This window comes from Dromiciops gliroides, chromosome 3, assembly GCF_019393635.1.
Source record: "Dromiciops gliroides isolate mDroGli1 chromosome 3, mDroGli1.pri, whole genome shotgun sequence".
Lineage (NCBI taxonomy): Eukaryota > Metazoa > Chordata > Mammalia > Microbiotheria > Microbiotheriidae > Dromiciops > Dromiciops gliroides.
Genome location: NC_057863.1, coordinates 258,707,168 through 258,734,922, shown reverse-complemented (window position 1 = coordinate 258,734,922; position 27,755 = coordinate 258,707,168). Strand labels below are relative to the sequence as shown.

General features: G+C 37.1%; 1 protein-coding gene across 1 annotated transcript in view; it reads right to left on the bottom strand.

Annotated features, from left to right (window-relative positions):
* BRWD1 (bromodomain and WD repeat domain containing 1) overlaps positions 1 to 27,755 on the bottom strand; it is a 158,911-nt gene that overhangs the window by 113,775 nt on the left and 17,381 nt on the right. The window contains 4 exon segments of the mRNA XM_043991457.1: positions 6,237 to 6,458; positions 11,717 to 11,877; positions 12,888 to 12,986; positions 17,081 to 17,231. Coding sequence (XP_043847392.1) covers positions 6,237 to 6,458; positions 11,717 to 11,877; positions 12,888 to 12,986; positions 17,081 to 17,231 — 633 coding nt within the window.

Sequence of the window (27,755 nt, the reverse complement as noted above, 5' to 3'; positions counted from 1 at the left end):
TTTTATTCAGGCATCAAACTGAAGTACTTGCAATCAGTAAGTAATAAGCACCAGAACTATGCCCAGATACCCATAAAACACTAAACTGAATATCTGAGTGCCTACTTCAGGACTGGAATTATGGTAAATATAACATATGACACTTTACTCACATGGAGTTTATAATCTAAGTGGAAAGGTAAAATATTTTATATGGTAAAGTAAATAAAATAGTAAGATAATAAAATGTCAATTATGCAGCCTAGACACGTGATATAAGAGAGAAAGAGAGAGAGAGAGAGAGAGAGAGAAAGAGAGAGAGATGGGATGGAGACACTAAAGAAAATTTCATAAGACAGAAGAGATCTCAGCTGGGGCTTGAAGGAAAAGTAAGCTAGGAATAAAAGGAAGAAAGGGAAGAGAGCAATACAAACAGAAAGGACTGAATGGGTAAAAGGTAAGAATTAATGGGGTAGAGACAGTAATGAAACCTGACTGACTGGAATGAAGGGAAGGTCTGTACTAGAAATTAGTTGGAAATAAGCTTGAATGGGGAGAATAGACCATGTTATACAAGATGTTGAAAACTAGGCAGAGGAGTTTGAACTTAATGCATTAGGTAATAAAAGGAATTATCACATTCTTAAAAAGCAGAATTAGTTGAAGGCAATGTTTTAAAATATTCAGCTGGTAGCAATACATACTCAGTGAACAAATATTCACATGAATCTGTGCTCTCACTGATTTGGATGTTCCCTCAAATGAAGCAGATCACAACACATGCAGGCCATCCTGCTTTGTGTAACTCTTGTCCATGTCCTCCCATAAGTTTGCCATAGGGTGTCCACCCAACATGTTAGAAAGCTTCCTTGTTTTCTCCTGGAATCACAGAAGCACTCAGAAAGTCCAGCTTGTCCTCAACCCTGGACTATTTCATTTTCCTTTTTACCATAAGTTCCCCGAACACTCTTTGCTTCTGTTCTTCTGAGAAGTTGCTAATTTGTATATGCTATAGCCTGCTCATAACCTATGATATGCTTCTAGACTGTATTACATGACATTTATTTTTAATTCTTCAAACACTTCTGAATTCCATGTCTCATAGCCATATAATGATAGCAGGAGACTACAGGTAATATGATGGACTTTGGTTTCTAGAAAAAAATGGGAGTAATTACGGGAGCTTTGCAATTTTCTGGAAGCGATCCAGTCAGTTTTCATCCCTTTGCTTAATTATGGACCATGTGAACTCTCTGTTTTAGATAATGAACAAGCTTCGTAGGTTGTCTGGAAAACCGTATCATAATCTGGGCAATAAATATTCTTCAGTCACTTAAGCTTTTGATTTTTTAACAATATGGATGGTAAAGCCAAAGTCTTTTCAATGGTTACAGATTTAAGACACTTTGCTAATGTTCTCACTATGCTGGAATCAGTAAGTCACCTGCAAAAAGGTGCACCACGAACAGGAAATCCCTTTTCAGGATGGTCTGTCCCTGGATCTCCTCCATCACATTGAAAAACACTTGGCAAGCAAGTGTCAGAAGCTCACTGAATAAGGTTATTTCTCTGGTCATAACTTGGATGGAAGATCAATGGAATTAAACCTTGAAGGTATAATATTGCTCTACCAATTTAACTAATTAATAGTCAATAAACATTAATTATACACCTAATATGCACTAGGCACCATGCTAAGTACAGTACAGACATACAAATAAGGAAAATCTCTGTCCTCAGGAAGCTTACAATTAACAGAAGAAAATAGACAAAAGGAAGCTAAAAAGGGTATGTGGGGGAAGAAGGATGTTGCCAGGTTACCAGTACCCAGCATAGGGTCATGTTGTTTGTGGAGTCAAAATCAAGCAAAGGAATTGATAGGAGATGAAGAGTCAGCCCAAACAAACAAACAAACAAAAAACACCTCTGAATCCACTATAACAGGAGGTTTGGGGAGAAGTTTATTGCTCTGCTCTCCAATCAGAGGGGAGAGGCAAGTGAGGATGCTGAGGTGTTGAGTATTAAAGTTGAATCAGGGCAGCTAAGTGGTGCAGTGGATAAAGTACCGGCCCTGGATTCAGGAAGACCTGAGTTCAAATCCAGCCTCAGACACTTGAACCTTCCTTGCGTGTCACCCTGGGCAAGTCACTTAACCCACATTGCCCCACCAAAAAAAAAAAAAGTAGCATGAGAAAGTTGAATCAATCACTGTAATTATTAGATGTGAAGTGAGACTCCTAGGGGAGGGATAATGTTCATGGAATCAAAACCAAGCAGAGCAACTGATGGGAAATGAAGTACCTGCACTCAGTAATAAGCACTAGAACTATGTCTCAGATACCCATAAAACACTAAATTGAAGGGATATGTGTGTATGTGTATACATATACATACATACATACATACATACACACACACACACACACATATGAACTCAGGAAGGCCTGAGACTGACACTTAGTAGTAGCTGTTGTGATTCTGTTAATCTCTCTGCCTTAATCCACTGGAGAAGGGAAAGGGCAACTCACCTCAGTATCTTTGCCAAGAAAATATACTCAGTATCTTTACCCATAGTCAGTATTAAGCAGGCTATGGACCATGGAGTTGGGAAAAGTTGGACATGATTGAACAACAATCAATACCCTAAACAAACATCTCCAATGCATCTGTATATGAGACTCAGATATTTTGAACTGATGGAAAAATAGGCATATACAGCAATATAATCATTGATGTTTTGTCCTGGTTGTCTTTTTCCAGTATATAGAAGATCCAATAATTTTTTCAATTCCTTTGGTGTATTTCCCTCCTGAACATGGTACAGGGGAAGGAAGGGTGATTCTATAGCCAGAAGACAAGGAGCTAAACCCACCTCTAAAATGTACAACAGGCATGACCTTGGGCAGGTCACTGCCACTCCCCCTCAAGTTTTCTCATCAAGGGGGTGGGACTATATGTCCTAGGGTCCCTTTCAGGTCTAACTCACAGGATCTTATGAACTGCTTAATACTCTCTAAACAGTCATCTCAGCATAGATCTTATTTATGTATATATTGTCCAACTGAAGTATTTTTCTCATCTCTGTTCTCTTACAATTTCCCTAGTCTGCAAGCATATCTGAAACTATGAGGTTGAGTCAAAGTATGAGCTTTACAGAACTTTTCAAATTCTCTGTTTGTTATTGTCCTTCAATTTTAATTCATAAATGCCAAGTGCCAACATCTTCAAAGGGCCTTTCCTAAATTTCACAGTTAATATCTCCCCTTGTGAAAAGCCTTTCGATTTATGTAAATGTAGGAAAAGGCAGTCATGAGCAAAATGAAGAACATGGGTGATTACAGGATTTGTAGGCAACTGAAGGTCAAAAGACAAGTCACAACTCTAACACTGAAGTTCCTCATATGAAAAATTAAGAAGTTAGAGTAGATGACTTCCAATGTCACTGAAAGCTCCAACTGTATGAATGAGAGAATGCCATTGGGTTCCAGAAAACTGGATTTCCCTTGCATGAAAGGCTGAAAATCAGCCACTGATCCCAACTGTATACAGAAGAAAATTACGGTCCTCCCTTAACTTCTTTTCCTTGTCTTTCTTCCAATGTCCATTTCTGACATAAAAGCAATTACAACAGAAGATTAGGGGCAAGAATCTTCCTCCCCACTCTAGGAACAAGACAATAGCAGCTTAGAGTAGACACATGGCTTGCATCTGTGCTTGCATGCCACTTTACAGAGTAATTAAAGGACACTGTTCCTAAACTCAAATCTTCTGATCAGAAGATAAAGGATTATAAACTCCTTAGGACAATAAATGGAATTAGCACATTCTTCCATAATTTTAGTCTCCTAGCAGGAAAAGAGTATTTTACAGGTTAGCATAAATTTTGAGTTGCCTCCGGGGTATCCCAAAGTTAGAGTTTCGGGATTGACCTTCTCTTTAGAAAAGAGGATACACTGATGCAGCATACTTCTTCAAAGAAAGAAGATCAGGATCATCTATACAGTCTCTAAAGAGGATCTTCCTTGGTTAGTAAAGCCTTAGACAAAAAAAAAAAAAAGAAAGAAAAGAAAGACAGACAGGAAAGACAGATAGGAAAGAAAGAAAGAAAGAAAGAAAGAAAGAAAGAAAGAAAGAAAGAAAGAAAGAAAGAAAGAAAGAAAGAAAGAAAGAAAGAAAGAAAGAAAGAAAGAAAGAAAGAAAGAAAGAAAGAAAGAAAGAAAGAGAGAAAGAGAGAAAGAGAGAAAGAGAGAAAGAGAAAGAACACAACACCTGTGTGCTGTTCTACTTAGGAGAGCAAAACAAAAAATTTACTTGGACATCTGCAGGTCTGAGGGGAAGAGGATTCATGTTTCAGCAGCTCTTAAAGTATGTTTACTTCTGGGAGACTCAAAACCAGAAAATGACTATATAACCCAACCTTTTGGGAGACAGAGCAATTTCACATAATTGTCACAGCAATGGCCCGATGAATCACCCTACAGAAAAAGCTAATCTGAGTGCTTGATATATTTTAGAATTGATTCATGTGTAAATCCTCTCTTATGTGTTTTCAGTGAAAGTGAAATAAAAGTTGTGTGATGCCTATCTATACAGAAATTGTGGTACCTCTGACCAACATCTAGAGAAACCTAGACAAGTTATACTATGAAGCTGATTAGAGATTTCCCTAGAGTACTCGACATAGGGGGAATGAGCCAAAGAGAAATAATGACCCTTTGAGGTAAAGTCCCCAAGACTGCTGTGTAAACTCAATCTTTGGGAATCTTGAGAATGAATCTATTTTGTAAATAGCTTGATTTACTTCTCTGTGAACATTCTCTGTATCCACTCAGGATAATATATGAGGCTCCTTGAGGAAAGGTACTCACTCACTATTGTCTATGTATCCCTGGCACATTAGGTACTTAAACAATTGTTGACTGACCAAATGTTAAATTATTATTATATTGCCATGTTGCTGTAAAATTTTAACAATTGACAAGGTGGACATCATGAGAAGTAAGAATTGGGATTAAGATACAAATTCAAGAGCCTTCAAAAATCTGCTCCTTCCCAAAATGTATAACCTTTTCAGTAAAGTTGTATTCCCTAAGAGCAAATAAAAACATTTTGCTTTCTAACATTCTTTGATTTAAATGAAAAGGATTTCTGACATTTTAAAAGTATAAAAATTATTCCAATCCCCTCATTTTACAGACATATTAATAGACTTGTTCAAACTCTCACAGGTAAGAAGTCACTGAGCCCACTGGCTCCGTTTTCTTCTTTCCACAATACTATACTACCTCCCATGGATCCAATAAATACCACTATAATGACCCCTTAAAGGCTTAAAGTTAAAAATCATTCAATCATTGACACCAATCTTATCAATCACATCAAAGTTATTCAAGGAAGTTTTCCAACAACTTTCCCAAATCCAGATTAAAGCTAGAAAAAATGTTATTTTTGAAATAGGATCAGACCTGATTAACCTCAAAGCACTGAAATATATCTTAATAAAATCTGTAAAGTATCTGGTTACCCATCCTGTGCCACCTTTCTGAATCATGATGAATCAATAATAAAACTCCTAGTTTTTATTAGTTCACAAAGATTTAAATTCTTAAAGTAATGGGAACACTTAAAAATGCTTACTGAACCTAAAAGAGGTGGAAGACAAAAGAGAAAAAAAAACCATTTGCCTAACTTTTCACCATTAATTTACTGTTTAAATTTTATTTATATATTTATTCAATTTAAATTTTATTATGTCAATGAATAAATTCAAGTATAAATTTTACATATATATGTAAACACATATACACTCATATAAATATATGTAAAATATATAAAAATAAATTCAATTTAAGATATACACACATATGCCAGTTTATTCATTGAACAAGCATTTAATTAATTCTACCATGTGCAAGGCACTGAGCTATTGCTGGGAATACAAAGATAAAAACAGGGGGCGGCTAGATAGCACAGTGGATAAAGCACCAGCCCTGGATTCAGGAGTACCTGAGTTCAAATCCGGCCTCAGACACTTGACACTTACTAGCTGTTTGACCCTGGGCAAGTCACTTAACCCCCATTGCCCCACCAAAAACAAACAAACAAACAAAAAAACCCAAAGATAAAAACAGAAAGAGCCTCTGCCCTAACAGAGTATATACTTTTACATCCCTGCCAGACTGTAAAAGCATCACATTCAACTACTATGCTCATGCAAAAAAAAGAGATTATGCAAAAACAAAGACACTCAATTTTACCTGCAAAGACGTAATTGAGCCAGTGTGTCCTTGAAGCACAGCAACTGGGGCACAAGTTCTCAAGCACCATACTCTAATTATTTTATCACAACTTCCTGCAGCAATCATAGTATTTTCATAGTTCACAGCCATGTCAGAAATTTCTGCAGAATGGCCTCTTAATGTGGCCAACAATCGGCCATTATGTGTGGACCATATCTTTACCAAACAATCGTCTGAACCCTAAAAAAGAAATACACAAAAAAACACCACAAAGTAAATGTATTCATTCAAATTAGCATATTAAGCTGTCTAAATCGTTTTAAAAGAAATCATTCATTTATAAGATCAAATATGTAATTATTGTCCTCCCCAACCTCTTAAAATTTAGCTTCCTCTAAAAACAGCATGCCAAATAATGAAACTTTAATATCACTGAATATAGCCATAATATTTTTCTTCTACATAATTCATAGCTCTTTATAGAGATTCTAGGTTAGTACTGAGGGAATTGAGATTAGGGCAGCAATGGGTAGAATTGTGGTAACTGAGTGAACCACAATGATTCCATCTTGTGACTCAATTCTGAAGCTAGTTCAGTTCCTTTTCTATTCAGTTATGGATCTAGTCCAAATTCTGTCCTATGAGAAAACTTTATTCAAATGTAGGAATTGGAAGAAAATCATAATACATTGCTTGATCCTAGCCCTGCCTGGCTGGGAAACTTAACTGCCTCTATCTGCTATTTAGAGACCATTAACTAAGGACCTAGGTTATGCTGACCCGTTATCTGGTCAGATACAAAGATTGATGCAAGGATTTTTCTTACAATTGTACATCTCAAGTAACCCATACGTCATATCTAAAAACTAGCCCTATACTTATCAGTTACTGTGTTCATATTCCTTTCCTTATTCACAAACACTTGGGGATAAGTGAGACACCTCTTTTTCTGAATTCAGGTCATGGCACCTGTTCATCCTCTCCCTTCCAACTTAGTCCCTAATCTTTCATTTAGAAATCAAATTACCTAATATTTATTCTTTGCTTTTAATTAATTAGTTTTATTTAATTGTTTTTAATGTATAAAGTCTGTCTCACCCTGTATTGAGGGTCCAGACCTTAGCTGACAAGGTCTAGTCCTGCTTTGTTAGGCAACTGGCATGTACTGCTTAATAAATCGATATGCTTGGAAGAGCTAACCTTTGTTTCCTCAATCATTTTATCTTTTACCAGCCACAATATCCAGCATGGGATGCAACAATAATAGGTCAAATCTTATTGTTGGCATAAAGTTAGCAAAAAATTCCAAGTGTGAGAATTGGAACCACGCCCCCTGCTGAGAGGGACATTGTGAGAGTCAGGCCTGAAAAGAAAACAGGTAACTTCAGCGTCCGGAAGTGACCTTTCTGGGGTTTCAAAGGTGTGATGTTGGGAAGTTGTGTCTACTGCATATGAGTCATGTCAATCAGTCCTACCAGCCAATTAGCTTGGAGCTGTGTGTGAGGACAGCCCTGCTTCCTGTTTCACAGGGGGCTTCTGGGAGAAGAAGCTAAGGATCTAGGTCTTTTCGTTCAGGAACCAGCTATGAGTGGGAGGAAGACTCTTTCTCTCTTAGCTAGATGAAGGCTGTTTTTCCTCCCTCTCTCTCTCTGTCTGCTAACTCCTGTAATGACTGGAGTGACATCACCTACTGTAAGAAAGCTCCACCATGAGGAGGAGTCTGAGGGTAAGCCATGCAGTTTTCCTTGGCGTTAGGAAGTGACATTTGCTCATGGGTACTGTCTATTTGTAATACTCATATTAATGTTAAGTTCATTTTCATTTAGATTTCCCTACTTTGAATTTCATTGTCTTTTATTCTTCCATGTGAATTTTGTTGTATTCATTTATCTCTATTTTAAGACAATGCAAGATGATTTTGATTTCATAATACAATGTTAATTCTGGGAATATTGTGCTCCCATATTCTGAGTTTGTTTTTATTTTTTTCTCTCAACTGATTATTTGATCGAACTCTATAAAGCATTCCCCTGGCAAACTGGTTGCCATGGCAAGTGTAAATTGATTCTAGAAGTATTATTTTTGATAAGCATATTTTTAAAAAGAGGGGAACATTTGTAAAAGTTTTCTTTAAAAAAAAAAACAAACTTTTCTTTAAGATTGTGTTGTGGGCAGCTAGGTGGCGCAGTGGATGGAGCACTGGAGTCAGGAGTACCTGGGTTCAAATCCGGCCTCAGACATTTAACACTTACTAGCTGTGTGACCCTGGGCAAGTCACTTAACCTCAACTGCCTCACTAAAAAAAAAAAAATTAAGATTGTGTTGTGTTTTAACTTGTATTTAAATATGTCCTGATTTTTCACAAAAGTAATTGTATACTTAGAAGTTATTATTTAGAGTTATTATTTGAAATTATTGCATAATTATATATTATATTCTGAGTCAAGGTACATTCACATTTTTTGCAATCATTATCCTCAATTTTTAAATCCTTATGAGACTTGGATTATGAGAACTTATCATTTAAGATATTAATTGCCTTCATTCTGAGTTATCAGATGCCAGTTGGTCAAGATAACATCCAATCACAAGAGGAATACATGCAAGAGCAGACATTGAACTGTCACATGAGGGGAGTCATGCATGAAGTCAAGGTACGGCCGAAGGAATGGCTTTTGACAAATGTTGAGATTGGTTTCCTTGGTTTACTTTTTCCCCACAATATTGTACAGATGGCTGCATACCACACCTGGCTTCTATGCCCCCTCCTATATGCCTGATGCCATGGACGTCTCAATCCCATGCATCTGATTAAGTCTGACTCAGTTTTCTCCAATATATTTGGTGGCATGGACATTTATCCCATCCACCTATTTTAAGGCTGGCATACTGCAGTGTGGGAATACTCATATCCCATCATTTCTCTGTTCTTTTATGGTAACCCCCATAATTATCTCAGGTGTCATGATAAATACAGTGTTGGATTTGGCCTTGACATCTGTTACCAATTATATTAGATTTTTAAATTTCTCATAATGGCATGAGGATAATTAGGCAAATGATGCAAAAAGTGATGAAACAAAGACAAAAATTATTTTTTAAAAATTAGTATCGCAGCAATTGTCTTCTCAATTTACCCTGCACAAGGGGGGACTGTAGTAAAATTAAGTTTTAGAGAATGTTTCAGTTTTTGTTTTATTATATGCTTCATGTGTAACAACTAAGATTCTGAACTCCCTTAGACATGTTTTTAAGAACTCTCATTGTTTGATTTGATTATAGACAAAGCTATTTTAAAGTTGTGTTAAGCTCAATTTTGTAGGAAAATTTCCGGTCTGATTACCAGCATCCACACATCAACCCCTGAAAAGACTTCCATTCCACTACTACACCCAGAGGGCATCCCAAGAATCATCTGAGAAAAGACTTTCAAAGACTTTAAATGAACAGTTTTGTTTTGTTGGGTTTTGTTTTTCTTCTGTTATTATATACACCATTTGTAACATATATTCTCTGCAGAGGCCCTCCCTCTGCAGGCCAGTGTCAAAGCGCTCTGGACAAACTTTCCCCTTTCTCCCTTTTCTATATTGTTATTAACATATTGTTTGTTAGCACAGGGTATTATATTCTATTATTTTTGACTGTTTCATCAAGGAAACAATGTGTGTTCCTCAAAGAAACATAGGGGGAACTGTAACGATTGGAGTGACGCCACCTACTGTAGGAAAGCTCTGCCATGAGGAGAAGGTGTCTGCAGGCAAGGCATGCGGTTTTCTTTGGCGTCAGGAAGTGATGTTTGCTCGTGGGTACTGTCTATAAAAGAGGTGAGGCTTGCTCTCTCGCACTCTTTTCTGGAGAACCTCAGGGGGGAGAAGAGCTGGAGACATTGACTTCCTGAGATAGACAGCTGAATCTAGGCCTTTCTCTCTCTTCATCAAATTCCTATTCTCCTTAATAAATGCTTAAAAGTCTAAACTCTTGCTAAAGCTTATAATTTATTGGCGACCACTCATTAGATATCTTAGACAGACTAGCTAGAATTTTAGCCCCTTACACTCCTAATATACTTTAATAAACGCTTAATGCCCAAAGACTGGTGCTAAGGCTTTTCTATCTTAAGGCGACCACACATTAGATTTTAAACATCACAGCTAGAATTTTAGACTTTACACAAGTCCTAAGCCAAGAGTTTTTAATCTCTTTTGTATTATGGAAACATTTGGCACAGGAGTGAAACCTATGGAACTCCTCCCAGTATAATGTATTGCCTACAGTTATAACTGAAAGAAAAACTTAATTTCAGTTAGAAGTTAGTTAAACTGAAAATATAAATTTTCTCCATCTAAGTCCATGGACTCCCTAAAATCTGTCCACTCTATGCCCCACTAATTTCAGATGATGGATGGCAAATTCCAGTAAAACTAAAAAATTTCAATTTTGTTTTTGTTTCTTTGGTTTTTTGCGGAGTAATGAGGGTTAAGTGACTTGCCCAGGGTCATACAGCTAGTAAGTATCAAGTGTCTGAGGCCACATTTGAACTCAGGTCCTCCTGAATCCAGGGCTGGTGCTTTATCCAATGCACCACCTAGCTGCCCCTCCAAGTTTGTTTTTAACAAAATTTGATCCATATTTTGCAGACTGAAAGTGAGTGGCTAAGTCTAGCTTTAAAGGTTCCAAAGTTAATCTGCAATGGGGCAGCTAGGTGGCGCAGTGGATAGAGTGCTCTATCCACTGGAGTCAGGAGGACCTGAGTTCAAATCCAGTCTCAGACACTTAACACTTACTAGCTGTGTGACCCTGGGCAAATCACTTAACCACAAATGCCTCACAAAAAAAACAACCAAAAAAACCCCAAAGTTAATCTACCTAGGTCTCAGTAACTTTATCAGTTTGGAAAAAAAAAAGAAAAAGAAGAAAATGAAAAGAAAGGGTACTACTATATTCTTACTTATCTGAAGTTCGGAACTGATCTCGAGGATTGATGTCTTAAATTTCCTTCCGATTATAAAATGCATGACTCCTCTAAGAACTGATGGCCCAAATAGCCCCTTCATTTTAACTAGTCTACTACTCTTCTCCCTTTTAGAGCACCAGCCACTTTTATTCCCTAAAATCCTACCCCAAATAATTTTTAAAAAGCACTTGGGCGGGGGGGGGGGGGGGGGGGGGGGGGGCGGCAGCTAGGTGGCGTAGTGGATAGAGCACCAGCCCTGGATTCAGGAGGACCTGAGTTCAAATCCGGTCTCAGACACTTGACACTTACTAGGTGTGTGACCCTGGGCAAGTCACTTAACCCCAATTGCCTCACTAAAATAAAAAGCTTGGCATATCTAAACTCAGATATAAATATGCCTACCCCAGTTTTCCTTTAAAGACCTGGAAGGTATAATTAATAGAATTCCAAACCATTACATTCAACTTTAATGATTTTTTTTTGCCATTCTAGATTAGTAAATTGTTATAGGAGGTAAGACATTAAGTTTATAAAATTAACTTACAGTAAAGATTCTGTGCCCTGTCCTATCAAATGCAACACAGTAAACAGCAGAGAGATGTCCCAGAATCCTCCTGTGCATTTTTATATGTTGATACATACTTCCTGGAAATGCTGTGTTAAATGAGGCACATCCTGTAAGTTGTCTTCCACGATTTATCTCCACTACAATATAAAACAATTAAAATGGTTAAGGGAAAGTCTTACATATAAAATTTTATTTTTTCAATTTTTTTTTATTCTGAATTCTTTGCCTTCCTCTACCCCCTCCCTCACTCACTAAGAAGGGAAGAATTTAATATCCATTGCACATATGAAGTCATGAAAACATACTTCCACATTAGCCATTTTGAGGGAAGAGAAGGGAAGAGACAAAAAGGAGAGGAAAAAAATATGCTTTGACCTACACTGTGATCCCATCAGTTTTCTATCTGGAAGTGGAAAGTGTGTTTCATCCTGAGTCCTTTGAAACTGAGGTAGATCACTATACTGATCAGAGTTACTAAGTTTGTCACAGTTGAAAATTTTTATAATATTGCTATTATTGGGTATGTTTTTCCTCTTCTGCTTATTTTTCATCAGTTCATTTAAGTTCTCAGGTCTTTCTTAAAGCATCCTTGCATCATTTCTTACAGCACAATAATATTCCATCACATTCATATACGATTATTTGTTCAGTCATTTCCCCAATTGATGGGTATCCCTCCAATTTCCAATTCTTTGCCCACAAAGAGACAGTATAAATATTTTTGTAAATGTGAGACCTTTTTATTTGATCTCTTTAGGATATAATAGTGGTATAGTTGAGTGAGTCAAAGGGCATACAAAGTTTTACAGTCCTTTGGGCAAAGTTCCAAATTGTTCTCCAGAAAGGCTGGATCAGTTCACACAAATCTACCAACAGCAGATTAGTACACCTATTTTTCCACATCCCCTCTAGCATCTGTCATTTTCTCTTTGTTATCTTAGCCCATATGATGGGTGTGTGGTACCTCATTGGTTTAATTTGAATTTCTCTAATTATCAGAGACTTAGCATTTTTTTTCATCTATTGACAGCTTTGATTTCTTCCTCTGAAAACATATCTGTTCATATCGCGACTATTTACCAATTGTATATTTATATGTATCCAAATCTGTTAAGAAATTCAACAAATGGCTGAGAGATAAACTTACCAAGGTTTGGTGGGGAACCATAATTTACAGGCATTTCAGGTGGTCTTCCTCTATGAAGAGCAGCAAAAGCAGAGCCCTTCCAAACTGTAGCCCGGCAATCTTTAAAATGAATTTTAGATGTCAAAAAACCTTGCGGGTTATTCCTAAGAGAAAGTGTTTTTAAAGATTTCCATAATACAATGAATGTTGTAATTAAAAGCTTAAAGAACTCACAAACCAAAGAGATAACTTAAAATTTAAACAATATGATTGTAAAACATTATGTACAACAAAGCAAAGGATATAAGATTTCAGTCTGAAAACTATTCTACAAGGTTTTCCCTTCTCATCCTTAACACTCGAGAAGCAATAAAAATTTGAAGCAAATATTTTCTCTTAAATTGTTTCTCTTGAAAATAAAACCCATGATGGACAAGAGCAGCAGCTTTAATATGAGGAAGAGGAAGGGTAAAATAGAGGTGTGGTAAAATATAAAATTTCCACAGAGGTTAAATCTCCCAGAAGGGCAGAAAAAAGTTATGTTTTACATAAATCGATTCATTATCATCATCACCATGATGACAAACCATGTACAAGCTATCTTTCACAGTACTGGTACATAGGCAAGTAATCTAATAGGATATAATTAGCAACATCTTGGAGTGTAGCCAATCTAGTAGACTTTGAAGCAATACTCATTGAACCCAATTACACTGGGATGGGCATGTGAAAAGAATGGAGACCCATGAAATATGAGGGGAAATAGAGTATTTTCAGGGGAAGAGCAAAATTAGAAAAGAGCCATTTATTGAGTACGAAACAAAAGAAGCCTAGTCTGTATGACTAGGAAACAACTTTTTTTTTTTTTTTTGGTGAGGCAATTGGGGTTAAGTGATTTGCTCAGGGTCACACAGCTAGTAAGTGTCAAGTGTCTGAGGCCGGATTTGAACTCAGGTCCTCCTGAATCCAGGGCCAGTGCTCTATCCACTGTGCCACCTAGCTGCCCCGGGACACAACTTTTAAAAGGCTGCAGAGAGGCAGGCAAATTTGCATAAAGCAAAAAGGAAAATTTGTTTTGTTTTTTTAGCTAAAGTAACCTCAGAGGGCCAAAATAAACTATCACAAACAAAAACAAGCGCTATTATACATGATTATAATCATTAATTAGAACAAAGAATTCAAATGGGCTTAAGGTAGAAAGTGCTAATCCTTCTTTTTTTTTTTTTTGGTGAGGCAATTGGGGTTAAGTGACTTGCCCAGGGTCACACAGCTAGTAAGTGTTAAGTGTCTGAGGTCGGATTTGAACTCAGGTACTCCTGACTCCAGGGCCGGTACTTTATCCACTGTGCCATCTAGCTGCCCCTAGTGCTAATACTTCTTCACTGAGATTTTCAGCTGAATTCATAAAAATGACATAATGCACCATTGTGTATGTTCAAAGATTATAAACTCTTCAGTTAGTTAAAAACTGAGAGGGACAACTATTATCCCAGATTCAGGCACTTACTAGCTTGTTACACTGGACAAGTAAAATCAATTAACTTCTCTGAATAAAGGCACTAAACTGAATGACTTCCCAGGTCCCTTTCAGGTCTAAAACTCTGGCAGAACCAGTATTCAAAAAACCATTTTGACAGACTGAGATAACAGGTCAAATCTAATAAGAAGAAATTTAATAAGGATAATGTTAAGGGGAAAAAATAAACTGCACAAATAACAAGATCGGACTTTGTTGACTAAAAATTCAGTACGAGACAACTATATATAACATAACTGCCAAACGATTCAATGCCATTGTAGGCTATATTACAGAAATACTGAAAAATGGAGAAGGTAATCTAATTCCACTAAGAAAACACACTAGTAAGACTTTATCTGGAACAATTACAGTTTACACACATTATCATTTGAAACCCACAAAATCTCTAAATAGAGTAGAAGTATCACAGAATCTAAGAGCTGGAAGGGACCTCCTCCTAAGTCATCTAGTCCAATCCACACCTAATTTTCTCTTAACAAGGGGGGAGCCTCTACACCTCAAGAGGCAGCTGATTCCACTCTGGAGTAGTTTAAATGGCTAGGATTGTAATAACAGGAAAACGAGTATTATTTCTATTTTTATATGAGCAAACTAAGATATAGAAAGGTTAAGTGACTTGTCCCTCTTATACAACTAGTAAATAGTAGAACCAGGTCTTGAACCAAGGTCTGACTCCAAGTCAAGTGATCTTTCCACCACATGTTGCCTCATTTTAGTAAAAATATTAACAAAGCAGAATATGTCCTAAGGACAATTTGCAATATATCCAAAATGACCATGTCTAATATGAAATTATGTCACATAAGGATTAAAGGAATTATGAATATTTAACATAAAGGAGATAATAATTAAAATGGTGGTGGGGAAGGGAGTGAAGGGAAGATCTTGGCTATTTCCATATATATGAAGGGTTTATACTTCCCCTCTCTCCATAGAATGTGAGCTTGTGAGGAAGGACTATCTTTTTTTTCTATTTGTATCCCCAACTGTTAGCACAAGTGCTTGCACATAAGCAAGCACTTAATAAATGTTTTATTCATTCAATGTTGTTCTAAAAGAAAAAATTAGGACCAATGTGTAGAAGTTAGAGTAAGATTCCAACAACAACAACAACAACAACAAAAAAACAACAACTAGATAATTAGGGTAGACTAGAACATGGCACAAATCATCTCACTAAAGGAATGACTGGAAGGTGTTCAACCTAAAGTTAGATGCTAACTTTCTGGCAATGTATGTGAAAAGATTCAAGTGATTCCTTCAAACATCAGGTAAAACATCTGAGCTAATTATTCCATATAACACTAAAACAGACATTATGCAAAATGTCTTAAAAGTTTTAGTGTAGTTTTAAGCTTTAGTAACTTCAGAAGCATAAATGCTACAAAATCAGAAAAAAGTTACCATAATGTTTAATTATTTAAATTTCTTTGAATAATAAATTGTAATTTTAATAATACAAACATTCTGTCATTATGTACTGTATGTGCATTCTGGATGCTATTTTCTTAGACTGCTGGATCAGCAGAGGTGGATCTTTTGCTTGGCCACTTGCTTTACCTCCATTTTTATCTGTCACCTTATCTTCTTTTTCTTTTTCTTCTTAGGTCACATCAAAATTGTCATGTATGCATTAAAACTCCATTCTTTGGAAAACCTCAAAAGAAATCATCAAGAGTCAAACATGGGGGCAGCTAGGTGGTGCAGTGGATAGAGCACCAGCCCTGGATTCAGGAGGACCTGAGTTCAAATTCGGCCTCAAACACTTAACACTTACTAGCTGTGTGACCCTGGGCAAGTCACTTAACCCCGCATTGCCTCACCAAAAAAAAAAAAAAAAAGAGTCAAACATGACTGGACAACTGTAGTTATACTTCTGACCTTATTAAAGTATAAAACTGCACTAAAGACTTTTTGGACATATCAAACAAATATACATCACACACACATATATATATACACACACACACATGCACATATAAACATATAGGGTATCACAAATAAAATTTTAAAACCCTCATAAAGTAAGCTTAACAAGCATTTTAACTGATATTACTTGTGTAATTTCTATTTAACAGCCTTGAAAATAGTTAATCAACTATTTCGCTGATAGGTAAAAGTTATTTATGCAAAACTAAGAAAAAGAATGAGAATTTCATTCATTTTACAAAGTAGTCCTTAAGAAAGATACTGTAGTTTTGAATATACATGGGGTATTAAATTTTGGTGATGATTAAAAAAATACTTTTTAAAAAAATTCTGACATCAGGATATTCAGGTATCACATATCAAAGGATTATCAGAACATGAGTATCAAACAGAAATACTTCAATCATTTTAATAAATAGCTAAGGAGAAACATAGTGAAGATGTTAAATTGAGTTATGGTTCTGATCCACAACTTTAGAAAGATCTCAGAAATGCCTCTAAAAATGAAATTTAGCTTTTATGACCCTAACACTATCATCTTTAACCCTTTAGATTTTATGCTTAAGACAGAAGGTTTAAAAGCATTAAAAAGGGCTCAATAATATTGTCATTTCAGGTTAAAACTAAAAACCAAAAATTATTTCATAACCTATAAGTTACAATTTGCTTACAATATATTACTTCACAAATCATACAACTTACTAAAACTATTAAATATAACCCAAAATTTCTTAAAATAAGATACCTTTTGCAGTACGTAGCAAAGACTGCCTTCCTGCACCAAGTAAAGATGTAACTCTGGAAATACAGGGTGGAATTTCTTTATCCAGTATAGGGCCAATACGCTGACAGATTTGCAACAGATGATCAGGTGCCACATGTTTATTTGACAAGACCTAATTGGGATAAAAATTTAAAGGGTATGAACTTTAAGATATGTATTTATATTTATCATGCCCCATATGTAATTTGCCAAATTCTGTCAATTCTATGAAATGTATCTGTCTTCAAATGCTGTATAGTAGTTTCTTTGTATATATTCATTATGTGTATATGTATCCCAAAACAGAATGTAAACTCCTCAAGGGAAGGGACTTTTTATTTTTGCCTCTCTCTGTATTCCCCATGCCTAACAGTGTCTGGCACATGTTAATTGGCACTTAATTTTCTTGATTAACTGATGCTACTTAGGCTATTATTCCTCTTAATTTGGACCACTGTTATCTAGTATCCTTCTTGATACTCTTTTCTCTCAAATCTAGCTTCACACAATTGTTAAAATAATAGGACAGATACCACCTCTATTTTTTAAAAAATTTGATAGCTTTCCATAACCCACCAAATAAAACACAAGCTTAGCCTGGATTCAAGTCCATCCTAAATATGGCTCCAATTCATCTTCCCAAGGGCAGCTGGTGGCTCAATGGATAGAACACTGGACCTGGAGTCAAGAAGACTAGAGTTCAAATCCAGCCACAGACACATACTAGTTGTATGACCTTGGGCAAGTCATTTCACCTGTTTACTTCAGTTTTCTCAACTGCAAAATGAGGATAATAATAGCACCTATTTTCTAAAACTGTGGTGAGGATCAAATTAGATATCTGTAAGAAATATTTGGCACAATGTCTGGCACACTATATAAATGTTTATTCCTTCTCCCTCCGCTTTTCCATTCTTATTTCATGTATTTCATACTCCAGACAAACGAACTATTCACTGTTGCACAATCTCATCCAGAGAAATTCCACTGTTCCCTAGAATGAAAATGGTTTCTAAAATAGCTTCCCAAACAATTTCTGTCTATTGATACCCTTTCCTTTGCTCATTGTCCAGCTTGCCTACTACTCCATAAAATTTTCCCTATCTCCTCAACTAAAAGAGATCCTCATCCCACTGTAACTTACAATATGCATTTAAAAATTACTTAAGTTGGGGCAGCTAGGTGGCCCAGTGGATAGAGCACCAGCCCTGGAGTCAGGAGGACCTGAGTTCAAATCCGGCCTCAGACACTTAACACTAACTAGCTGTGTGACCTTGGGCAAGTCACTTAAACCTACAAGTGTCTCACTAAAAAAAAAAAAATTACTTAAGTTATATGATAGTTATCTGTGTACATTTTATCACACTGCAAGCTTCATGAAAGCAAGACTGTCTTTATATTCCTCTTTATATACCCAGAAACTAATAAAGTAGTAAGTATGTAGAACTATATTAAGATTGTATGCCAACTTTACAATAGTGCTATTACTACTGAAAGAATGTACATCTGTTGTGTAATATATCCAACTGGAACACAGAAAATAAAATTGAGAACTCTAATTTTAAATCACTTCCCCAGGTAATTTTTGTAGCAGTCAATAAAAAGGAACTAATTGTGTATGTTTCTGTGTATTTTCTATCCAAATACAATATATAAGAGGAACTGTGGTACAGTGCACTGAATACGAGACTTGAAGAGTAGAAGAAATTGAGTTAAAATCCTGCCTCAAACATTAATATCTGTGAATCTGTGCAAAACACTTAATATAGAACCTCATCTTGCTCATTTGTAAAAGTGGAATAATACCAAAAGCACTTACCTCACAGATTTGTTATAAGGATTCAATGACAAAGTAAAACACCAAGTTACCCTTCTTTTTTTTAGAGAACATACTATAATGTATATATTATATATAGCTATAGAGATAATACATGTATGTGTGTGTGTTTGTGTGTGTGTATAGCTATGCCCTTTAACTTAGAGATTGTTACTAGGTTATACCTCAAGGAGGTCAGTGATAAAAAAGAACCACATACATACCAAAATATTTATCTTTTTTTTTTTTTGCAGGGCAATGAGGGTTAAGTGACTTGCCTAGGGTCACACAGCTAGTTAAGTGTCAAGTGTCTGAGGCTGGATTTGAACTCAGGTCCTCCTGAATCCAAGGCCAGTGCTTTATCCACTGCGCCACGTAGCTGCCGCCCCCCATACCAAAATATTTATAGCAGTACTTTTTTTGTGGTAGCAAAAGAATAAAGTAGATACCCATCAATTGGAGAATGAATGTACAAATGTTGATATATAAATGTAATGGTATATTATTGATCTGCTATAAGAAATACTGAGTATGATGAATGCAGAAGTATGGGAAGACTTATATGACCTGATGTAGTGATATAAACAGGGCCAAGAACTACCAAAAAACCAAAAGTTAATGTTTCAAAATAACAAAGAACATGTGGGGACCAAGAGAAGAGAGATGAAAAGTCATCTCCTCCAATTCTTTACACAGGTAGAAAAATTTCAAATATTGCTTATACACATACAAATAACGTATGTGTGTGCATGCATGCATGCATGTGGGCACACACACATATCTGTGTGTATACATATATATTTGATGTACTGATCGGTTCTGTTGACATTTTGCTTTCTTTTTTCTTTAAAAATACACTTTTTTAAAAAAAGGGATGGGTGTTTTGGGGAGCAGGAAGGAGGAAAGAATAGAGGGAAATTTGAGCAATGTAAAAACAAAACGTATCAGTACAGGTTGTTTTGTTTTTTTAAATAAGCATTTATTAAACAATTACTATGTACCAGGTACCATACTAGCCTCTGAGGATACAAAGAAAATTCAAAATGATTCCCTGACTTCTAAAAGCTTACATTCTAAAGGAACAACATATACATAAATTAATATATGTAAGATAAAGAACAGGTGGAAAGTAACCTTAAAGCAAAGCTTCTTAAACTGTAGGTCATGACCTCATATGGGGTCATATAACTGGATGTGGGGGGAGGTCACAAAAAATTTGACAACACTAAAAGATTATGTGTATCTATTTTATATACCTACATAACCTGGGTCGAGTAAAAATCTCTCGGGCAAAAAGGGGTCATGAGTGGAAAAAGTTTAAGAAGCCCTCCTTTAAAGCACTAGTATGTGGGAAAACCAGAATAGGTCTCCTGCCCAAGGCCTTATTTAGGTTGATTCCTTAAGGATGTCAGAGATTCTAAGAGATCTAGGTAGGTAAAGAGAATTCCAGGAATGGGGATGGCCAATGGCCAATGAAAAAGCATGGTAGGGGCAGCTAGGTGGCACAGTGGATAGAGCACCGGCCCTGGAGTCAGGAGGACCTGAGTTCAAATCCGGCCTCAGACACTTAACATTTACTAGCTGTGTGACCCTGGGCAAGTCACTTAACCCCCATTGCCTCACCAAAAAAAAAAAAAAAAAGAAAAAGAAAAAACATGGTAAGCAATAGTTTCATATATGAACATTAAATAAGCCAATATAAATCAATCCATCAATAAACATTTATTAAGCACCAACTATATGCCAGCCATTGAGTAAGCAGTAGGGATACAAAAAGAGACAAAAGATAGTACCTGTCTTCAAATATATAGAAAGCAAACTACATACAAGATAAAAAGGAAATAATCAACAGAGGGAAGGCACTAGAATTAAGAGGGGTTGGAAGGTAGAAGGGTAATTTTATTTGGGACTTAAAGGAAGCCAAGGAGGTCAGTAGTGAGGGTGGAGGAAGGAAAGGCATGAAGATAGCCTGAGAAAATGCTCAAAACAAGCTGGATCACAGAGTAAATCAAGGGGAGTATAATTCAAGAAGGCTGGAAAGGTGGCAAGTGGCCAGGTTATGTATGATAAGCTTTAAAAGTTAAAGAGTTCGGGGCAGCTAGGTGGCGCAGTGAATAGAGCACTGGCCTTGGAGTCGGGAGTACCTGAGTTCAAATCCAGCCTCAGACACTTAACAATTACTAGCTGTGTGACCCTGGGCAAGTCACTTAACCCCAATTGCCTCACTAAAAAAAAAAAAAGTTAAAAAAAAAAAGTTAAAGAGTTTACATTTGATCCTTAATATAGTAGGGAGTCACAGGAGCTTATTAAATAGGCTACTGACAGCCTTTAGGAAAACTACTTTAGTATCTCTGTGATGCATGGATTTTAATTAAACAGGGAGATCAATTAGAAAGCTACTAGTACGCTTTAGTGGTCCAAGGGAGAGATGATGAGGGGATGAACTGGGGTGATGATTGTATGAGAAAAAGGTGACATATACAAGAAATATTGCAAAGATAAAAATAAAAATTTGGCAACTGATTAGATCCATGGGGTGACAATGAAGAATCAAGAATAAGGGATGGGGGGGGGGGCGGCTAGGTGGCGCAATGGATAGAGCACCGGCCTTGGAGTCAGGAGTACCTGAGTTCAAATCCGGCCTCAGACACTTAACACTTACTAGCTGTGTGACCCTGGGCAAGTCACTTAACCCCCATTGCCTCACCAAAAAAAAAAAGAAAAAAAGAAAAAGAAAAAAGGGGGGGGGCAGCTAGGTAGCGCAGTGGATAAAGCACTGGCCCTGGAATCAGGAGTACCTGAGTTCAAATCCGGCCTCAGACGCTTAACCCTTACTAGCTATGTGACCCTGGGCAAGTCACTTAACCCCAATTGCCTCGCTTAAAAAAAAAAAAGGAAAAAAAAAGAAAAGAAAAAAAGAATAATGGATGAGGGAATGTAAGAGCTGAGTTTTGGACATGAAAAATTTTAGATACCAATGGAATATGGCTCTGGAGGAGAGAGTGAGGTTGGTGGCCCTGCACAGTTCTCCCTCACTTAAATCTAATTCACTACTATTAAGTCATGACATCACCTCCTGATGTCATGCCCCTCTTCGAGAATGAAGGACAAGTGCCTTTAAAAAATTTGTATAATCAGCTACACTGTAATGAGCTGTCTTTTTTCCTCTCTTTGTCTCATGTAACATATACTTATTTATAGCCAAATTATAAGAGAGACATTTCAGTCAACTGCTGGTAAAGTGTCTCATTCTGAGTAAATAAATTATAGTTTTCCCGTTTTGTGTCTGGTGTTGGCTTATTGGCATTATGTTAACTAGCTAAAGACTACAAGAACATTCACACAACTTTGGCAACCCAGATGGAACTGTAGTAGCTCAGACACCTTAACTCCAGGAACTCCCCCCCACCCCCATCATCTGAGTTCACCTATTCAGAGACTTCTAGAAATAGATAACTGAAAGGGCTGAAAAAGTTGCAATGTTGCAATCCAGCACCTTGCTATGACTGTGAGGATCTGCAGAGACATGTTGCTGTTTTATGTATTTCTGTTCTGTATTGTTCATCTCTTCTGCCTGAAAAACTTCTTAGACATAAACTGTTAAACTGAGGCCATTGGTCAGATAGCTGCTCTAACATCCTAATGAAAATGGGGTTGTGATTCAACAATCCAATGAAACGGACTGGCTGAGGGATCTCATGTTTCAACCAAAGAGCCTCCCCTCCCTATTTTGGGGTAAACACCTGGGTTAGGACTGCTAGTGAAATGTGTCACTCTGCAGTTTTCCTGTCTTTTTGTTTGGAGCTGGCTTGTTGGCAATAGCTAGTCAAATGGACTACAAGAAAATTCACACAAATATACAAATTAACAAAGGAGGGAAGGGGAAGAGGAAAAAGGAGAAATTATGGGAGGGGGAGAGAAGAGAAACATACACCCCTACATATGTATGCATCATTTTCCCTGAGAGAATATAAGCTCATTTAATTCAAAGATTGTTTTATTTCTTCTTTGTATTCTCAATGTCTTTCACAGAGCCTAGCATACCCTACTTTGTAGTTGTTCAGTCAGGTCAAACTTTTCATGACTCTGTGGATCACACTGCCCAAAGGGTTTTCTTTGCAATGATACTGGAGTGGTTTGCCATTTCCTTTCCCAATGGATTAAGGCAAACAGGTTATGTAACTTGTCCAGGGCTATACAACTAGTAAGTGCCTGAGACTGGATTTGAACTCAGGTCTTCTTGACTCTAAACCCAGTGCTCTATACACTGAGCCACCTAGCTGCCTCCTAGGCAAACAGAGATTAAGTGACTTTCCCAAGATCACACAGCTAGTGTCTGAAGCCAAATCTGAACTCAAGTCTTCCTGACTCCAGGCCCAGTGTTCTCTATCCACTGAGCCAGTTAGCTACTAAGCCTGTTTAGGACACCCTGATAAATGTCTATTAATTGATACACATCTCATTACTCTTTTATTTAAAAAAAAAAATTTTAACTAAAAAATATACATACTGATTGATTGTACTGATTTTCCCCCCTTTTCTTTTATGGTTAACTGAAGGCTGACTGAAAAAAAAAATTGGGGCAATTTAGACCTGTGTAAAATCTTCTTCCAATGAGCAACTGTTACTTACAGTTTCAGAGTTTTCTGGAGAGATTAAGTATCTTGAAAACCTTATACCAATGCATCACAAAGCTACTGTTTATCAGAGGAAGAACATGAACACTCCCAACCCCACTCCAATGCTCTTATATCCACTAAGTCTGGACTGGCCTCTCTGAGAAATTAACCAGTGCTGTTTAACTTTTAAACAACTATTTATTTGTGGTTATTTATTGCTGTTCCAATTTTAATTTTTAGTTGTTATAATATCCTTAAGAAAGCAAAGGATAAAGACGATCAGAAAAGAAAAACACACACATGAAACTGAAAAACTTTTGCATTAACAAAATCAGTGTAATTAGGATGAGAAGAGATGTCAACTGAGAAAAAAAATTACATTAAATTCCCCTAAGACATATATAGGGAACAAACAAATATACAAGATCTAGAGCCATTCTCCAATGATTAAGTGGTCGAAGGATTATAAACAGTTCTCATAAGAACTATTCAAATATGAAAGACTGCTTTAAATCACTAATAAGAGAAAAACAAATCAAAACAACACCAAGGGTTCATCTAATACCTTGAGCAAAGGCAACAACAAAAAAATGGGAATAATAAATTCTGGAAGAGTTGTGTGTTGAAACAATAAATCAGCTGTGAGAAAATAATTATTAATAATGGGGTTTGGGGGCTTAGCTCAGGAACCATATCTGATCTCTTTCAAAGCCAGCCCATGGGTGGATCAACAGAAGTGGAAATCCTACTAACCCAGTAAAGCAAAGAAAACCACACCTAGACTTCATCTGCCTAGCCCTTCGGAGATGGTCTTTTCTGCATACTTCCCCATTAAGTCATTACATCATTAGGTCACAGGTAATGGACCACCCTCAGGTCAGGTTAACCAATGGAACTGAATGATTCTAGCCAATTAGCTTTGAGCAGTGTTTAAGAGCCACTTCTATCCATTCTAGGGGACCAGGGAGGTGAGGAAGGCTGAGTTAGTTAAGTGCTCTCTCTTGCACCTGGGACCCTCTTGAGCCACATGTTCTCTCCTCTCTAGATAATGTGGGATTTCTGAGCTCTTCTGCCATTCTTGCCTCTTCTACTCTCTTACGCTCCTATGTGCTTCTCTTACCCAGGGGCTGGCTCTCCCCAGTCCCCCCTTCCTGGAACTCCATGCTAGGTGTATTAATAGTGGAAAGTTTTTCAGACATGTGGTCAAATTAATAATAAATGCTTGCTGCCAAAATTGGTGCAATAGCCTCCAATTTATAAGTAGTAATATCTTTGAACCCCCAGCCTGGCTCCCCAATAATCGGGGCAGAAAAGGACTAGTCCCCCTAATATTTCAAATGACACACAGTCTAACCAATATGGAAAATAATTGTCCATACCCTTTGATCCAGAAATCTTACTTCTAGGAATGTACCTCAAAAAGGTCAAAGATAGAAAGGTCCCAACAAATGCAACTAAATATTTATAGTAGAACTTTTTTACAGAAGCAAAGAAATGTAAACAAAGTAGATGCCTATTGATCAGGGAATGGCTAAACTGTGGTATATCAATGTAATGGTATATCACTGTATCATAAGAGCAATAAATATGAAGACAGAAGCATGAGAAAACTATAGGAAAGAATGAAGCAGCACCAGGAAAACAATATACACAAACGATAGTAATGTAAAAAGAATGAAAAAATAAAACAGAAGTGTAAAAGGGCAAAGGAATAAGCATTGCTCTAGCACCTACTGCATGCCAGGCCCTATCCTAACTGCATTTTACAAATATCTTATACAATGAGTAACAAAATCCAGTAAGAATAATGCCAGGAAGAGCAAAGCTCAGAAGGAGCTGAGGCTTATGAGACAAAAAACATATTACAGTATTTAGTACCTGTCAACCAGGTCCAATTCATCAGCAAGGAAAAACTGCAAACTAAAGTACTAAAATAAATGGCAGATAGTTCTGCTTTGCTGGCACTGATCTCTGAATGACCATGTCAAAAGGGAAAAAAGGTACCATAAGGCTGAATATAAAGATAAATTTACCTTAGTTTTCAAAAAGGAAAGCACAGAGACACTACAAACTGAGCTTAACCAATGAGATTAACTTCAATTCCTGGAAAAATTACAGAATATTATTAGAGAACTAAATAGTGATTACTAAAAGACAGCATGGCTTCATCAAGAATGGGTCATCTCCAGCAGAAAAGATCATACCCACTTTTGTTGGAGTCCCAGGAAACCATCCTGCCTGTCTCTCCAGATGGGTGAGAGGTTTTCTGGTCTTGGGTAATATGAGTTGTGTCCAAACATGGGAAGTAACCGAGAACAACTCGGTAGATTTTTCATCCCTGATCCTCCCCTGAGCTGACCTATGGTGGTATTGTGGTAGAAGACCAACCTTACTCCCTAACTGGGCTGGGACTCATGGGTTGGTGTGGCTGGTCACCCCCTTTACCATGGCATCTGAGCATTTCTCCAAATCTGAGTCTAAATCAAGAAAGAAAGGGTCATCTGATGCTCTAATCTGCCTAGATAGCATAGGATTCACAGATTTAGACCAAAAGGCAGAGGAAATATTCAATAAATGGAATGAGAGGAGCCAAATAGTCAAAAATAAAGAGGAGGGATTGTGAAAAATGGGTAGTTGTCTCCTCTCAATGTGGATATAATAGTCAGTCATACTCCCCTGACCTGTTTGTAGGACAAAGGTCTCAGATCCCCTCCTCCCCCTCAGGTTAGCAAGGTCACATGGTTCAAGGAGCCCTGGTCTCAATTAGGTCCTCTCCAGAGTTCTGTCCATATAAGGAAGTATAAAGTCCACTCCTGAGTTATGCCCATAGAAGGAAGAGGGGTGGGAATACTGCTTTCCGATTAGCTAGTTTTTGCGCATAGATTGTAACCCCGACCAGTGATGAAAAAGGGGAAGGTCCATTCGTGTTAGGGACTAGGGTATAAAACAGGGCCTGTGAGCCCCCTTTCGGGGCACCCACTAGCTGCACACTAGAGTGCCTCCTTCTCATGAGGAGAAAATAAAGCCTTTGTCACCTCAAAAAAAAAAAAAAAAAAGAATGGGTCATCTCATTTGACAGAGTGACTAACAAGACCTGTAAACTGGAGATGTGATACATTTAAAGTTTCAGAAAACACTGGACTTATCTCTCATACTATGCAATATAGTCATGGGCTAGACAAGAGTTAGGTTAATTTGGAACCGACTAGCCAAAAGTGTATTTCATTTGTGGGATGATGTTAATAAGGAAGAAAAGAGTGCTCCAAGAATATGTCCTTGACCCCATGATATGAAACATTTTAAATAAATGGTATAGAAAGCATATTTATCCAATTTACATGACAAAGTTTGGAAGAACATCTATTGGTAGATGACAGGATCCAAGAAAAAAAAAATCAATGGACCAGAAGAGGCTAAACTGAAAAGAATAAATTTAGCAGGAATAAGTCACAGAACATTTTAGTTGAAGGGGCTTCAGCGGCTGTTTAGTCTAAAGCATACCTCAACAAAAATTTCCACTATTATACCCAATATGTGGTCATCTAACCCCTGCCTGAAAATCTCCAGCAAAGGGATGGAGGGGTTCCAAGCTCCTACAGTAGTCTATTCCATTTTTGCTCATTTGTTCATTATTAGTAAGATTTTCCTTATATAAAGCCTAAGTTGGCTTCTTTGCAACTTCAACCTCAATCTAATTCTACCTCTGGGGTAATAAAGAATAAGGTAATCTCTTCTACATAACAATCCTTCAAATACTTAGTTATCTTGTCACCCTGCTGTAGGTCAAGACCAAGTCAGCCAGTCTAGTGATTAAGGTTAGGGACTGGAATGAAATGAGATGCTTATAGACCATGTGTCAGTTTATTTAGCCATAGCATGGAAAGGATATTCAGCAAGGACACAGAGTTCTCTCATTTAGGATCCAGACCAATGTAGAAACTCAGGAGATGCAATGCCTTTGTCTCCATCCCAAAACACATCTGGTCAGAAGGGTGTGTTGACTTGTACAGTAATGGAACATCTATCAAATGGCAGTAACTCCCATGGGCCTTTTTATGTCCCAGGCAAAAGGAAGCCATGCCATGGCTGCAGCCCCACGAACAAATCAAGCACCAATTTCTCATATGGTGGATAATGTTGGGGGCAATGAATCTCCTGATAAAAATAATGACAATAAACAAAAGTAGCATCAAGACCATGAGGGTCAAAGTACAGATGACAC